This window comes from Haliotis cracherodii, unplaced genomic scaffold (assembly GCF_022045235.1).
Source record: "Haliotis cracherodii isolate W230 unplaced genomic scaffold, xgHalCrac1.p SCAF_18, whole genome shotgun sequence".
Taxonomy (NCBI): domain Eukaryota; kingdom Metazoa; phylum Mollusca; class Gastropoda; order Lepetellida; family Haliotidae; genus Haliotis; species Haliotis cracherodii.
This window is the reverse complement of record NW_027266273.1, coordinates 2,435,034-2,449,625: the sequence shown is the minus strand read 5'-3', so window position 1 is coordinate 2,449,625 and position 14,592 is coordinate 2,435,034. Positions and strand designations below refer to the sequence as shown.

Below are 14,592 nucleotides of genomic sequence, written 5' to 3'. Positions count from 1 at the left end.
AACATGCAATCTCATTAAAATCAGCTAAACAAAGATCTGAGGACATCCCATTAAGGGTCATGTGAGAATGACCTTTTATCCAACCAATCAGAGCCTCGCTTACCAGATCATTAAAGTGACAGTTGGAATGTGATTTCTAATCATGCATCCACAAAAACGTTAACAGTGGGTATTGTGAACGATTGTTGCGGGTTTAACGACTGAATCCATACAATCTAGACCATATATTTGCAATTCCAGAATGTTCTTTTGTTCAGGTTTCAAATCTTTTATCGAGAATTTGTCAAAATAATGTCGACTTCTTGTCAGTCCTTCCATTGGTCGGTCAAAATTCGTGAAAGGTCTGTCTGACGTGACCCGTAATGGGATGTCCTCAGATCTTTGTTTTGCGGCAGTGAGAACTAAGATCTGATTTGGAAGAACATGAAGACGTGAAACTTCTAAATTGTTTGTAAAGACATTTCATGACTTTTATGGATAACTTCTAAATTGTTTGTAAGACATTTCAGGGCTACTTCTTTTCCCTTCATTAGGTGAATACTGAGTAAGTGTATTGAGTTGGGAAAGGAGTTTGGTGCTATCACAAAGTGTCAATATGATCAATGAGAATATGATCACAGTTACTTTTGTGTTTCAGTAGTATTCAAAGAACTTGTGTTGATTTGAATGACCTGCTAGAGTTGGACCTGCTTAAGTCTGGCGTCTGCAGCCTGAACATGTCTTGTTGCAGGATCACCAGAACAACCCTCTGAGCAGTTTGATGCAGAGCATTGTGGGGATCCTGAACTGTCTCCTGTCACACAAGGACACAGACGTGAAGGAGCTGTATGACCAGGGTAGGTGGGAAGATCAATGGGTTAGAGAGCTGTATGACCAGGGTAGGTGGGAAGATCAATAGGTTAGAGCTGTATGACCAGGGTAGGTGGGAAGATCAATGGGTTTAGAGAGCTGTATGACCAGGGTAGGTGGGGGGAACAGTGGGGTAGAAAGCTGTATGACCAGGGTAGGTGGGAAGATCAAAGGGGTAGAAAGCTGTATGACCAGGGTAGGTGGGAAGATCAATGGGTTAGAGAGCTGTATGACCAGGGTAGGTGGGAAGATCAATGGGTTTAGCGAGCTGTATGACCAAGGTAGGTGGGAAGATCAGTGGGAGAGCTGTATGACCAGGGTAGGTCATGGTGGGGGGGGGAACAGTCTGTGAGTGGGAGAGCTGTATGACCAGGGTAGGTGGGGGAACAGTGGGGTAGAGAGCTGTATGAGTGAGTGAGTTGGGTTTAACGCCGCTTTTAACAGTATTCCAGTTATTTCGCGGCGTGTCAGCTATATGTGGGAGGAAAGCCCGAAGTGATGCAGGTCTCAGACGTTTACCACTTCGGTGAAACCCATGAGCACGGGAATGGTGCTGACAGACCTAGAAACATAATCGGGGCGAGCCGGGATTCGAACCCACAATCATAGGTTTCTGGCGTGCCCAACTCTGCACAGCGAATCGCGGCGCCTTAGACAACTGGGCCACCCGTGCCACCGAGAGCTGTATGACCAGGGTAGCTGGGGGGAACAGTCTGTGAGTGGGAGAGCTGTATGACCAGGGTAGGTGTGTGTGTGTGTGTGGGGGGGGGACAATGGGGGTACAGAGCTGTATGACCAGGGTAGGTGGGGATGAACAGTCTGTGAGTGGGAGAGCTGTATGACCAGGGTAGGTGGGGGAACAACCTGTGAGTGGGAGAGCTGTATAACCAGGGTAGGCGGGGGGACAGTCTGTGAGTGGGAGATCTGTATAACCAGGGTAGGCGGGGGGACAGTCTGTGAGTGGGAGATCTGTATGACCAGGGTAGGCGGGGGGACAGTCTGTGAGTGGGAGATCTGTATGACCAGGGTAGGTGGGGATGAACAGTCTGTGAATGGGAGATCTGTTTGACCAGGGTAGGCGGGGGGACAGTCTGTGAGTGGGAGATCTGTATGACCAGGGTAGGTGGGGATGAACAGTCTGTGAATGGGAGATCTGTTTGACCAGGGTAGGCGGGGGGACAGTCTGTGAGTGGGAGATCTGTTTGACCAGGGTAGGTGGGGGGACAGTCTGTGAGTGGGAGATCTGTATGACCAGGGTAGGTGGGGGAACAGTCTGTGCGTGGGAGAGCTATATGACCAGGGTAGGTGGGGGAAGAGTCTGTGAGTGGGAGATCTGTTTGACCAGGGTAGGTGGGGATGAACAGTCTGTGAGTGGGAGATCTGTATGACCAGGGTAGGTGGGGATGAACAGTCTGTGAGTGGGAGATCTGTATGACCAGGGTAGGTGGGGGAACAGCCCGTGAGTGGGAGATCTGTATGACCAGGGTAGGTGGGGATGAACAGTCTGTGAGTGGGAGATCTGTATGACCAGGGTAGGCGGGGATGAACAGTCTGTGAGTGGGAGATCTGTATAACCAGGGTAGGTGGGGGAACAGCCCGTGAGTGGGAGAGCTGTATGACCAGGGTAGGTGGGGATGAACAGTCTGTGAGTGGGAGATCTGTATAACCAGGGTAGGCGGGGATGAACAGTCTGTGAGTGGGAGATCTGTATGACCAGGGTAGGTGGGGGAACAGCCCGTGAGTGGGAGATCTGTATGACCAGGGTAGGTGGGGATGAACAGTCTGTGAGTGGGAGATCTGTATGACCAGGGTAGGCGGGGATGAACAGTCTGTGAGTGGGAGATCTGTATAACCAGGGTAGATGGGGGAACAACCTGTGAGTGGGAGATCTGTATGACCAGGGTAGGTGGGGATGAACAGTCTGTGAGTGGGAGATCTGTATAACCAGGGTAGGCGGGGATGAACAGTCTGTGAGTTGGAGATCTGTATGACCAGGGTAGGTGGGGGAACAGCCCGTGAGTGGGAGAGCTGTATGAGAGTTATATATCGTGATGGTGAGGAATCCTGTGGTTAAGGGTATCCCTTATCAAGCCAAAGACTTTAATACCATTCTCTATGTGGGTCCATACTGTGAAGCTCCTGATGTTGCTAGGTTTGGTGGACTACCTGTCAACGCTCTTCTTCGATGTGTGGACTGTGTGTGTGGAGGGGTCGGATGGCGGTCGTGACATCAAGATGGCCAATGCTACATTGCAGATGTTGCTCGATACACTACACACCCTCTTCAAATATGTGTCGGAGGTTGTCCGGAGAGCACTACAGGTAGGTATTTCTTCCTACTGAAAAAACCCGTGTGCTGGTGACACAGGATATTCCGATCAGTTTTAGCATGGCTGTGTGGAAGTCTCTATGAGAGGGAGAGAGTACTACCCGGTAATTAGATGCAGTCATCAATGCATTCGAATGTGATGACCACCTGTGTCTAAACCTTTCGTGACACTCACAATCCGTTTTAATTATTTATGTTTTGTTAAAACTATGTGGACATTTCATCAGGAATCGTGAGTAGAGCAAGGTTGATGTCTTTACCCTCCTGTATCTGTTTCCTAGGGCTAGTTATACTGCTCGACATCTGGTACACTACTGAGAGTGATGTTGTTACCCCTGCTTGTCAGTGGGTCGTCTTGTGCAAACCGGTGAATGACCTGTCTGTGGCATGTATGTACAGATGAACTCAGCCTGTCTGGGAGCCACTCAGTCTTGTTGCAGTTGCCTGGCTGTCGCTACTTGCTGCTGCAATTGCTGGACATTACCCCATAGCTAGCATTATTCACTGGTTTCACCACAGTTGTGGCTGGTGGAGAACTCAGAGAAAGTGTTGTGTCATAGCTGACACATAATTTGTGTAAAGATCCTTATATTGTTTTCTCGTCAAACCTTGAGGTGTTTCATGAATGTCTTCAATTAACCTGTCTGTCAATCAGTTTCTGGGAGAAGAGTATGGTCGAGTATCACTTATTACCAGCGTAACGGATCCAAGTGTTGTTTGCATCTTGAACTTCAGCAATGCCTTGTGTAGCCTTGAGCCTTTCTTCCTCAATGATGGCAACAGGTGACACAGGCTCTGTAATAGTGCTGGAACGTCGCACTCCCTCTCTTCTGATAGGAGGCATGATCAATTGTAAACATATTCATACCTGTTGATGGCAACTGCTGATGGTGATGTGTTGGAGATTAAACAATATATTCTCAGCTCAACAAAACATACCAACATGGCACATAACAACATTGCAGCTGGACATGAGCGGAAAAACCAAATATTAACAAACGTAACCACTAAGAAGACTTGCTTCTCAAACAAATAGTTTGCGAATAACAAAATGATGATTACCTGGCATTGACGACGATACGTGTGCAATCATTATTGAAAAATTATGACAGCAGATAAGATATACAAAACGTGATCAGTTTTCCTAACATAAACAAAGTGAGAAACTAATTACTCTGCAATATGACTTTACAAGACATTCTGAAGATGTTTGCCATGATTGATTCTAAGCCCATTTTCAAACTGATACTGATTTGAAATCATCCGATATACCATCCCATGAATAAAGTCGTGATTTTGAAAGAAGGAACCACAATTAACTGGCAAACCAGTAATGCTGTGCACCCATAGCCTCTGATGGTATTGTATCATGTGGAAGCCACTGATGTTTCAGTGGTTTGGTGAAGGAGAGTGTCAGTCTGTGTAATGGGGTCCGCTGTGGCCCAGTCTGATGCCATGATGTGTCAGTAGAAATCCAAGGTGAAGTACTGCCAACATGGTGGGAATGACGTAGTCCACCTGGACTGACACTGATTGGACAGACTGGGTCATGTGACCTGTTCAGGGACATGGACACTTTCATTGGCCAGGATGTGTCATGTGATTTTACTGAAGGAGATACAGGAAAAGGTTGGTAAATTGGTAAAAAAAAATCAATTGCCAATACATATCCTATTTAGAATACAATATATTGGTCTTTAGGGCTGAAAGATCTCATAGATCCTGAACTATCTGGCATGCCTGTCCTGTCTTAGAGTGAGCAGACTCACATTTAACTCACGAGTTGGGGAAGGGCATCACCCTGGTATTCTGTAGTGCCCATACTGGTCCCAGTTCCTCCTGTAGGCCACCACTCACTCTGTACATATGTACATGGACAGACTGAACTATCTGGCATGCCTGTCCGGTCTCAGAGAGAGTGAGCAGACTCGCATTTAACTCACGAGTCGGGGAAGGGCATCATCCTGGTATTCTGTAGTGCCCATACTGGTCCCAGTTCCTCCTGTAGGCCACCATACACTCCGTACATATGTACATGGACAGGCTGAACTGTTCTTCTAGACTCTTTACTGGTTCCCATAATGCTTATGTTTCTGTTTGGCTGTCGACCCCGACTAGCAGTTGCCTTCTCTTTGCACTTGCCTCTGTAACCGGACCGCTGGTAGTAATACTATTTTCTTTCTGATTGGCTTGTCACTGTCATCCTTTTGGAGCGACTGTAGCATCTCCCCAAGTTTCTCGCCCACATTCTCCTTTCTTTTGCCATAATGAAAACAGCCAGTATAGCTTATAAGTAAGCAAAATGAGTAAATAAGTAGCAAAGATTGGCCACCATAGCTTGCTGCAGGTAACAGGAGCAATGAAAAATGCAAAAGATGAATTCGTACAAAGGTTGGCATCACTCAAAGTAAAAGACAATTTAAAAAAAAAAAATAACATGTACTCATGAAATTTGCTGAAAAGAGATTCTTTTTTTCCCTGTTCACTTTCTATAAATATGAAAGCATTGTTAATATTGCGATCACCTGCCCTCCAGAACATGCCTCAGGTGTTTCTGTCTTACACAGATTCCTAGTGGCTTGCATGCTTCTGGTCTTAATAAGATCTTGATGGAACTTCACTTGTACTAACTTGCTTTGTGGACCCCAAAAGGACAAAATAAGTTAACATACCTGGAAGGTTCCTCTGAGTTCCCTGATACCTGGTAATCAGACACTTCCCTGGTGCCAAGTCTGCTGATGTGTGGTTGTCATGGTGATTGTACTGATCAACATGAGGGAAAAATAATAGATTACCAGTGTTGTACAATAACAATGCAAAAAAAATAAGTTAGTATTATATTTAAAATTTGAAGAAATGTTCCTATTAGTTAGCTCAATTGATCACAGACCGGTTGAGTCCTTTAAATTGGGAGATGGCGTCATTCAGTCCTGCAAGGTCAGGATGATTGTCAGCTCAACTGTTCACAGACCGGTTGAGTCCTTTAAATTGGGAGGTGTCCTCATTCAATCTGCAAGGTGGAGGTGATGAAAAGGCCAATGAAGGAAAGTAACAAGTAAGCTGTCCTTATTGGCTGGTGTTGCATCTTACTTCTTTATGGAAATCTTTCTTTGTTCTGCTCAGAGCGTGCCTCTCATTCCCTGTCACACGCTAACTCTGGACTGTTACAAGAAAAGTTAGGGATCTTCTTGTTTGTTTGTGATATGTTCTATTCATATATAGAGAATCTCACCTGAGTGTCTTTTGATATCAAATATATCAACATGAGTTGATAAAAGTGGGAAAACTCCGAGGCTTGCCGAGGATTTTTTTCTACTTATATCAACGAGTGTTGATATATTTGACATCAAAAGACACGAGGGGGAGATTTTGTTTTTCATCCAACATCATTCTTCGAACTTTTTCAGTTTGTAGACAGTAATAAGCAGTGTCTTAAGTGTTAAAAAGTACTGCTAACAGCTTCAGTAGCAGAGCCATTAGTCATGTCATTTGATTGATACGTCATGGTAACCAATGACTTCACAATGGTCTGCAAAGCATTGTGATGCAATTTCATTGCAGCGATATCTACAGTGTAGATATCACTTGATCTCACCCAAAATATGGTAAATACACAAAATGGATCAATCACTTCCTTTCATTATCATCATCCACAAAACGCACGGAGCCAGATGGGGAAACTAAGCCCCAGTGTTGGATAAAAGCAACAAGCCATTCTTTACATATTTAGTAATGATTTGGGACAAGTCTTCATGTCACCGAAACCACATGACACAGTAGCAAGACAATATTAAAGAAAAATAAATCTTTTAACTAGTGATGCACCGCAATCGGGCATGAACATTTAACAAATTAGAACTCCTGATAAAACACTACACAAGTGCCCCCTGTAACCAAGTTCTATTTCTGTATGCTAGTGTTACATGGTCATTCCCTATTGAAACATGAAGGTTAATCCAGAAATCGGCACATACAGAACTAGATTGTGAAATTAGTAAATAACCACACTGGATAAAGGAACTGTCAACGAATTATCTTGACATACACAGGATAAGGTTTACAATCATACAAGGCAATGCAATGGTTCAAAATATGTGGCATTAGAAATATACAATGACAGGCCCTATTGCAGACGTCGGTGCACTTAGAAGTGTCCAGTAGTTGTCACACTTGAATATCTTAGATGAGGCACGTGCTCTGTTCTTGAATCCAGGAATTAATGTTGGAAACAGGCAGAAAAGTGGGATGTTAGTATCATATCCACACTGGTCAAGTAAATTGATGTCAAGTCAGGTTGTAAATTGGAAGGCATCAAATCTCCCTCATCTCGCTTTTAAAAAGGTACAGTCAGCCTTCCATAAATACTACCTCGAATTGTCTGGAATAATGTTGTCCTTCACCAACTGTAAACAAGTAGTAGACAGTAGACAAGCTCCTTACAGCAAAGCTCTCTATACTGGTAGGTTATCGAAGGTGTCAAACACTGAGACAGAGCTTGGACAATATGAAGGGAGGTCACTCTATATCAAGGTCACTACCAAGGTCAACATTATATGAGCACCTCAATCAAATTGACACTTACTATCACCAGAGTTAAGATATACACTGCCACAGAACACAAGGAGAAAGTAATTACCTTATTATTCGTCCTTCAAACAATAAAACTAACATTCCTTCTAGCTTATCGACAATATACAAACAACATTGGAATGCTCTTCAGTGCACCACACCGAGACTCAAAGAACATGCAGTCTAGGGGCCAAAACTCTTGCACAAACGAACCTCAAGTTGATGTTCAACTGCTTGTGTTAAACCCTCAGTCCTAACAAGTCATGGAGCTCTTTCTGTGAATTTTGAACTTTTTTTCTGAAGACAAAATATGTGGGTTTGATCTATAATGACAAAGTATGAAAGTTCATAACAGCTAATATGAAAATCCATCTCTGCCTTCTGAAAGGGTAGATGGGCATATGATAAAAGATAGGTGCTACTGCTGAAATGTTCCCTGGGTACAAGTTGTTTTTTAACGAGAACTCCAAAATCATGGTATGCTTAGATATGATCTGGGTACAAACGATGAAAACGATGGCATGAAAATCAGGCTATAGCTTGACATATTGTTTTGTACCCAGGGTACATTTCAATGGTAAACCGATCAAGAGTGACTATTATATATCAGCAAAACTACAGTATGCTGATTATCTTGAATTCTCTATATTGTCCCAATGTGAAGGATATGATGAACATACACTTCACATTGGTGGGGATGAAGACAAACATTGCAATGTTGTAAATGTTTGTTTTTGTCTTCAGGCCAAGAAGAGTGGAGTAGAAGGGTCCGCCATGGATGCTGAGGCTGCGGAACATCTGCTGCTGAGGAATAAACCACTGACAGAACTGACGAGTCTCCTCACTCAGCTGGTGAGTAGCTGTGTGTTAATGATGCTGTGATTGTTTCAGCTGTTTGTTAATGATGCTGTGATTGTTTCAGCTGTTTGTTAATGATGCTGTGATTGTTTCAGCTGTTTGTTAATGATGCTGTGATTGCTTCAGCTGTGTGTTAATGATGCTGTGATTGTTTCAGCTGTTTGTTAATGATGCTGTGATTGTTTCAGCTGTTTGTTAATGATGCTGTGATTGCTTCAGCTGTTTGTTAATGATGCTGTGATTGCTTCAGCTGTTTGTTAATGATGCTGTGATTGTTTCAGCTGTTTGTTAATGATGCTGTGATTGCTTCAGCTGTGTGTTAATGATGCTGTGATTGTTTCAGCTGTTTGTTAATGATGCTGTGATTGCTTCAGCTGTTTGTTAATGATGCTGTGATTGCTTCAGCTGTGTGTTATGATGCTGTGATTGCTTCAGTAGTGTGTTAATGATGCTGTGATTGTTTCAGTAGTGTGTTAATGATGCTGTGATTGTTTCAGCTGTGTGTTAATGATGCTGTGATTGCTTCAGTAGTGTGTTAATGATGCTGTGATTGTTTCAGCTGTGTGTTATGATGCTGTGATTGCTTCAGATGTGTGTTAATGATGCTGTGATTGTTTCATCTGTGTGTTATGATGCTGTAATTGCTTCAGCTGTGTGTTATGATGCTGTGATTGTTTCAGTAGTGTGTAAATGGTGCTGTGATTGCTTCAGCTGTGTGTTATGATGCTGTGATTGTTTGAGCTGTGTGTTATGATGCTGTCATTGTTTGAGCTGTGTGTTATGATGCTGTCATTGTTTCAGCTGTGTGTTATGATGCTGTGATTGTTTCAGCTGTGTGTTAATGATGCTGTGATTGTTTCAGCTGTGTGTTAATGATGCTGTGATTGCTTCAGTAGTGTGTTAATGATGCTGTGATTGTTTCAGCTGTGTGTTATGATGCTGTGATTGCTTCAGATGTGTGTTAATGATGCTGTGATTGTTTCAGCTGTTTGTTAATGATGCTGTGATTGCTTCAGCTGTTTGTTAATGATGCTGTGATTGCTTCAGCTGTTTGTTAATGATGCTGTGATTGCTTCAGCTGTGTGTTATGATGCTGTGATTGTTTGAGCTGTGTGTTATGATGCTGTCATTGTTTGAGCTGTGTGTTATGATGCTGTCATTGTTTCAGCTGTGTGTTATGATGCTGTCATTGTTTCAGCTGTTAGAATGCTGTCATTGTTTCAGCTGTGTGCTATGATGTTGGGATTGTTTCAGCTGTGTGTTATGATGCTGTGATTGTTTCAACTGTGTTATGATGTTGTCATTGTTTCAGCTCTGTTACAATGCTGTGATTGTTTTAGCTGTTACAATGCTGTGCTTGTTTCATCTCTGTTACAGTGCTGTGATTGTTTCAGCAGTGTTACAATGCTGTGATTGTTTCAGCTGTGTGTTACAATGCTGTGATTGTTTCACCTGTTGTAACAATGCTGTGATTGTTTCAGCAGTGTTACAATGTTGTCATTGTTTCAGTTCTGTTACAATTCTGTGATTGTTTTTTAGCTGTTACAATGCTGTGCTTGTTTCAGCTGTGTTACAATGCTGTGATTGTTTCAGCTGTTACAATGCTGTAATTGTTTCAGTCGTGTGTTACAATGCTGTGATTGTTTCAGCAGTGTTACAATGCTGTGGTTGTTTCAGCTGTGTTACAATGCTGTCATTGTTTCAGTTGTGTTACGAGGACATGGACATCAAGGACCTGTCCATCAAGTGCCTGTCTCTCATCATACAACTGTTTGGCGGAGATTACCGTGATGCCCTGTCACCAGAAAACATGGTGAGATACTCTCACAAAAAGATTAAATGGAGAACACATCTTTAGCTGTGCTTAGACAAGATTCACACTTTCACTCAGTCCCATTCCTCCCTCCAGTTAATGCCAATATTTGAAGACATCATCTGTCTTCGTCATATTAGACAAGAGGAAGTTCAGCGTAATGAAAATATACATTCACTGATTCAATTTATCTGGAAAATCATCTAATATCTTAACCATTTGTGTCCAAGAACACATTATCTCAGAAAATACAGTGACATCACAGTCCCTAAGTATGGCTCTCACTTTCTCTGTAAGGATACAAGTCTGCTGTAGGCTGATAGCTTAGATAATACTTGGTACAAAAGTCAATTCCCATGTTCAAAGCATTGACATGAACACTAGGGAATCAAAAAGAATGCAGACACCTAACACACACATCTTGTGTTCCAGGAGTGTTACAGTCAGGCCCTGAAGAAAGCAGATGCCAAGAAACAGAAGGTCCTGCTTCGTATCATCAAAAGACTGGTAGGTCATTACTGGAAAATAGTCTCTGACCTGGGTAGAATAGGTCCCCAGAAAATCCATCTTGTAAAAGCTGAATAAGACAATCAGATTGTTACAATGTGTGATGAGGCTGATGTGTGTCATGAACACTGACGTTGTGGATTGTTACAATGTGTGATGAGGCTGATGTGTGTCATGAACACTGACGGTGTGGATTGTTACAATGTGTGATGAGGCTGATGTGTGTCATGAACACTGACGGTGTGGATTGTTACAATGTGTGATGAGGCTGATGTGTGTCATGAACACTGACGGTGTGGATTGTTGCAATGTGTGATGAGGCTGATGTGTGTCATGAACACTGACGATGTGGATTGTTACAATGTGTGATGAGGCTGATGTGTGTCATGAACACTGACAGTGTGGATTGTTACAATGTGTGATGAGGTTGATGTGTGTCATGAACACTGACGTTGTGGATTGTTACAATGTGTGATGAGGCTGATGTGTGTCATGAACACTGACGTTGTGGATTGTTGCAATGTGTGATGAGGCTGATGTGTGTCATGAACACTGACGGTGTGGATTGTTACAATGTGTGATGAGGTTGATGTGTGTCATGAACACTGACGGTGTGGATTGTTACAATGTGTGATGAGGCTGATGTGAGTCATGAACACTGACAGTGTGGATTGTTGCAATGTGTGATGAGGCTGATGTGTGTCATGAACAATGACGATGTGGATTGTTACAATGTGTGATGAGGCTGATGTGTGTCATGAACAATGACTTTGTGGATTGTTACAATGTGTGATGAGGCTGATGTGTGTCATGAACACTGATGGTGTGGATTGTAACAATGTGTGATGAGGCTGATGCGTGTCATGAACACTGACGGTGTGGATTGTTGCAATGTGTGATGAGCCTGATGTGTGTCATGAACACTGACGATGTGGATTGTTACAATGTGTGATGAGGCTGATGTGTGTCATGAACACTGACTGTGTGGATTGTTACAATGTGTGATGAGGCTGATGTGTGTCATGAACTCTGATGGTGTGGATTGTTACAATGTGTGATGAGGTTGATGTGTGTCATGAACACTGACAATGTGGATTGTTGCTCATGTTGTCAACCAGTGGTCTGCCTGGTATAAACTTGATAATGTAGTTGGATCATTGCTGACTGTGGTGTAAAATAACAATCATTCACTTGTTTTCTATCCAAGATTTGATCCATTTCTGCCTTTAAGATCCACACAAACGATTGTAGTATTCTTGCAATGCAAATCTCAGGGATTGTTTTCATGTATTAAGGTATTGCTTGACATGTGGTCCTTATTGGTGTAAATGTTTGTTGCAGGTTATGACTGAGAAGCAACACGCTGAGTCTGTGCGAGACCATGGAGAGATTCTGGTGGAGACGATCCGCTCCCTGGCTCACACAGCAAGGTCAGTCTGCCTGGGGCATGTAGACAAATAGTGAAAAACTGGCTGTGAATAATGGGGAGGTGCACTCACTGTCCTGCACACAACTTAGTTGATTTTCCAAATTGGTAATTCTTTTGAAACCTATTATCTCTCTTAGTACAGATTTCATCATAACATTTAGGAGATCAGTAGCAACTTCTACTAGTGATTTTCTGGAGATAAATGGCATCAGGACATTTTCCAGATTTTATCGTCTTTTGATAGGACATTTTTCTATTGTCAATACCAAATTTTACAAACGGTTTGAAGACATTTTGGATGTCAATCACTCAGTTTCCTAAAAAATAAAGTGATCTGAAACCCTGTGTGCTCACTTATAACAGCCTCGGTAAACTGCCTGTCAAGAATGATTTGATTTTGAAGTTTTGATATATTGTTGGAGAATATTACTGATTCAACTGTGTTCAAACTTACACATGAAAGTCAAGAGGGTTTTTGCCATGACCCCAGGGTTAAAAGTTAAACATTTAGGAGGTTGTTAAGTTCCAGGATCCACTTGCACAAAGCCATCTTTACATTCTGACTATTGTAAGTCTATCTTAAAAGTATGGAACTAACACAATCACTTTGTGCTAGTGAACCCAGTACTATAGCAGCAATCTAAGGACCCTAGGAACCCTCTGAATTTCAAACACTGCTCAGTATCATTCATCTCTGTTTCCCAGTTCCCACGCTGACATGGCCCTGTCCACAGTTGCAGCGGAGATCCTGAAAGCCACTGGTCATCTCAAATGAAGATAGCCACATCCACGATTAGAGTTAAAACCCTGCTATGCACAATGCTGAGATCCATGACACTTCATGTTGTAACTACTAAGTCATCACAGCAGTCGCTTCTGTTTGGGAACTGCATGATGGATTCGGGAGCATCATCAGGGAGCTTGACACAAGATTCTACATGGAGGCAGGAGTATGCAGTATATGCATATGTATCTGTCGTGATTTATTTAGAGACTGCTGGCAAACACAGACATGTTTACATGCTATGGCTGAGTGAGTAAATGTGACTGTGTGAGACCTGATACACTTCCATGCATGTGACAGTCACTTTTACACAAGTATCACTCCCGTGCAGCATGATTCAGTTTGCTATCATTTTAGAAGCACTGCCATTTGGTGAGAGCGTCATTCACCTATTTTTCAGTTAGGGTAACATATTGTTTCCCGAACACTGGTGTTCTTGAAGGTCCTGTACCTCCAGGTACATGATCACAGTTTGCTTCCTGTGTTACCAGTATTTAGTGGGAGCAGTGTGCAGCGTGGTAAATTCTAATGTAGATTGCATGGACTGTCTGAAGATATATTTGTGACCAATGAGAGTGCAAATAACATCGGATGTTTGAGTTTGATTCCAAGTCATGAAGCAAGCTTTATCTGTGAACCACTAAACTAAATAGTAATTGTTACATCAACACCTGAAACAGCAGGTGTGCTACGTGGGATCCATAGATGAAATGTTACTGATGTAAAGATGCACTGTATTTAACATTCTCCACCTACATCAGTTTAGTCCTGTTTGGTGCCAAGGAGGGTTCGTGTCACTTGCCTGATGCTTCTTACAGAATTTCTGCTTGGAGCATGCTAAGCATGCAGGGGTGATAAATTTGCAATAATGTGAACGTCCTCCTGTTTCAATAATCCTGGATTCAACTCCGATGTGTATATATCTATGGCTGTAGTGTTATCTTGATGTCATATAGGAGATGTATAAGCATGCATGCAGATTGTTGGAGTGTTCAGTGTGGCATTAGTATTACATAGTCGAGCGACACAAAATTGAAGTGTATTGTAATCTTATGTCTGAAATCGATCAAAGTATTTATTTTGCTCATTCTGATGTAATCCTATATATCAAATGCTTTTGGTGATCAAAGTATTCATTTAATCATCCCTGGCTAATAATGAACCATTGTGCTTTGAATATTCATCCGTCCTTGTTATTTATTTTGCATGTTGCTATATGGAAGTTCAGTCACCGTCATGGCCCCTTGTCACAGTGCAATCAAAACATTATGTTAACAAACCCCTAGAAGCATTTCCTGCCAGGATGGGTGCCCAGTACCTTATGTTTGTCAGCTGACTAAAATGGGGATCGGGTGACCCGGTATTATTGTTGATGGTGTTCATGCTTTCAGTCACTGGTTTATCTGGTCCAGACTTGATTATTGAACATTCCCTCCCTCACTTCACCCAGTATA

The 14,592-nt window shown here is 42.6% G+C and overlaps 1 protein-coding gene across 5 annotated transcripts in view; it reads left to right on the top strand.

Annotated features, from left to right (window-relative positions):
• Nucleotides 1-14,592, top strand: part of LOC139465662 (serine/threonine-protein kinase ULK4-like) — a 43,447-nt gene extending 28,855 nt beyond the window's left edge. For all 5 annotated transcript variants that reach the window (XM_071247401.1, XM_071247405.1, XM_071247402.1 and 2 more), the window contains 7 exons: nucleotides 731-836; nucleotides 3,002-3,171; nucleotides 8,492-8,599; nucleotides 10,311-10,418; nucleotides 10,851-10,925; nucleotides 12,267-12,355; nucleotides 13,060-14,592. In XM_071247401.1, coding sequence (XP_071103502.1) covers nucleotides 731-836; nucleotides 3,002-3,171; nucleotides 8,492-8,599; nucleotides 10,311-10,418; nucleotides 10,851-10,925; nucleotides 12,267-12,355; nucleotides 13,060-13,129 — 726 coding nt within the window. In that variant the 3' untranslated portion in view covers nucleotides 13,130-14,592. The remainder of the gene's footprint in view (nucleotides 1-730; nucleotides 837-3,001; nucleotides 3,172-8,491; nucleotides 8,600-10,310; nucleotides 10,419-10,850; nucleotides 10,926-12,266; nucleotides 12,356-13,059) is intronic.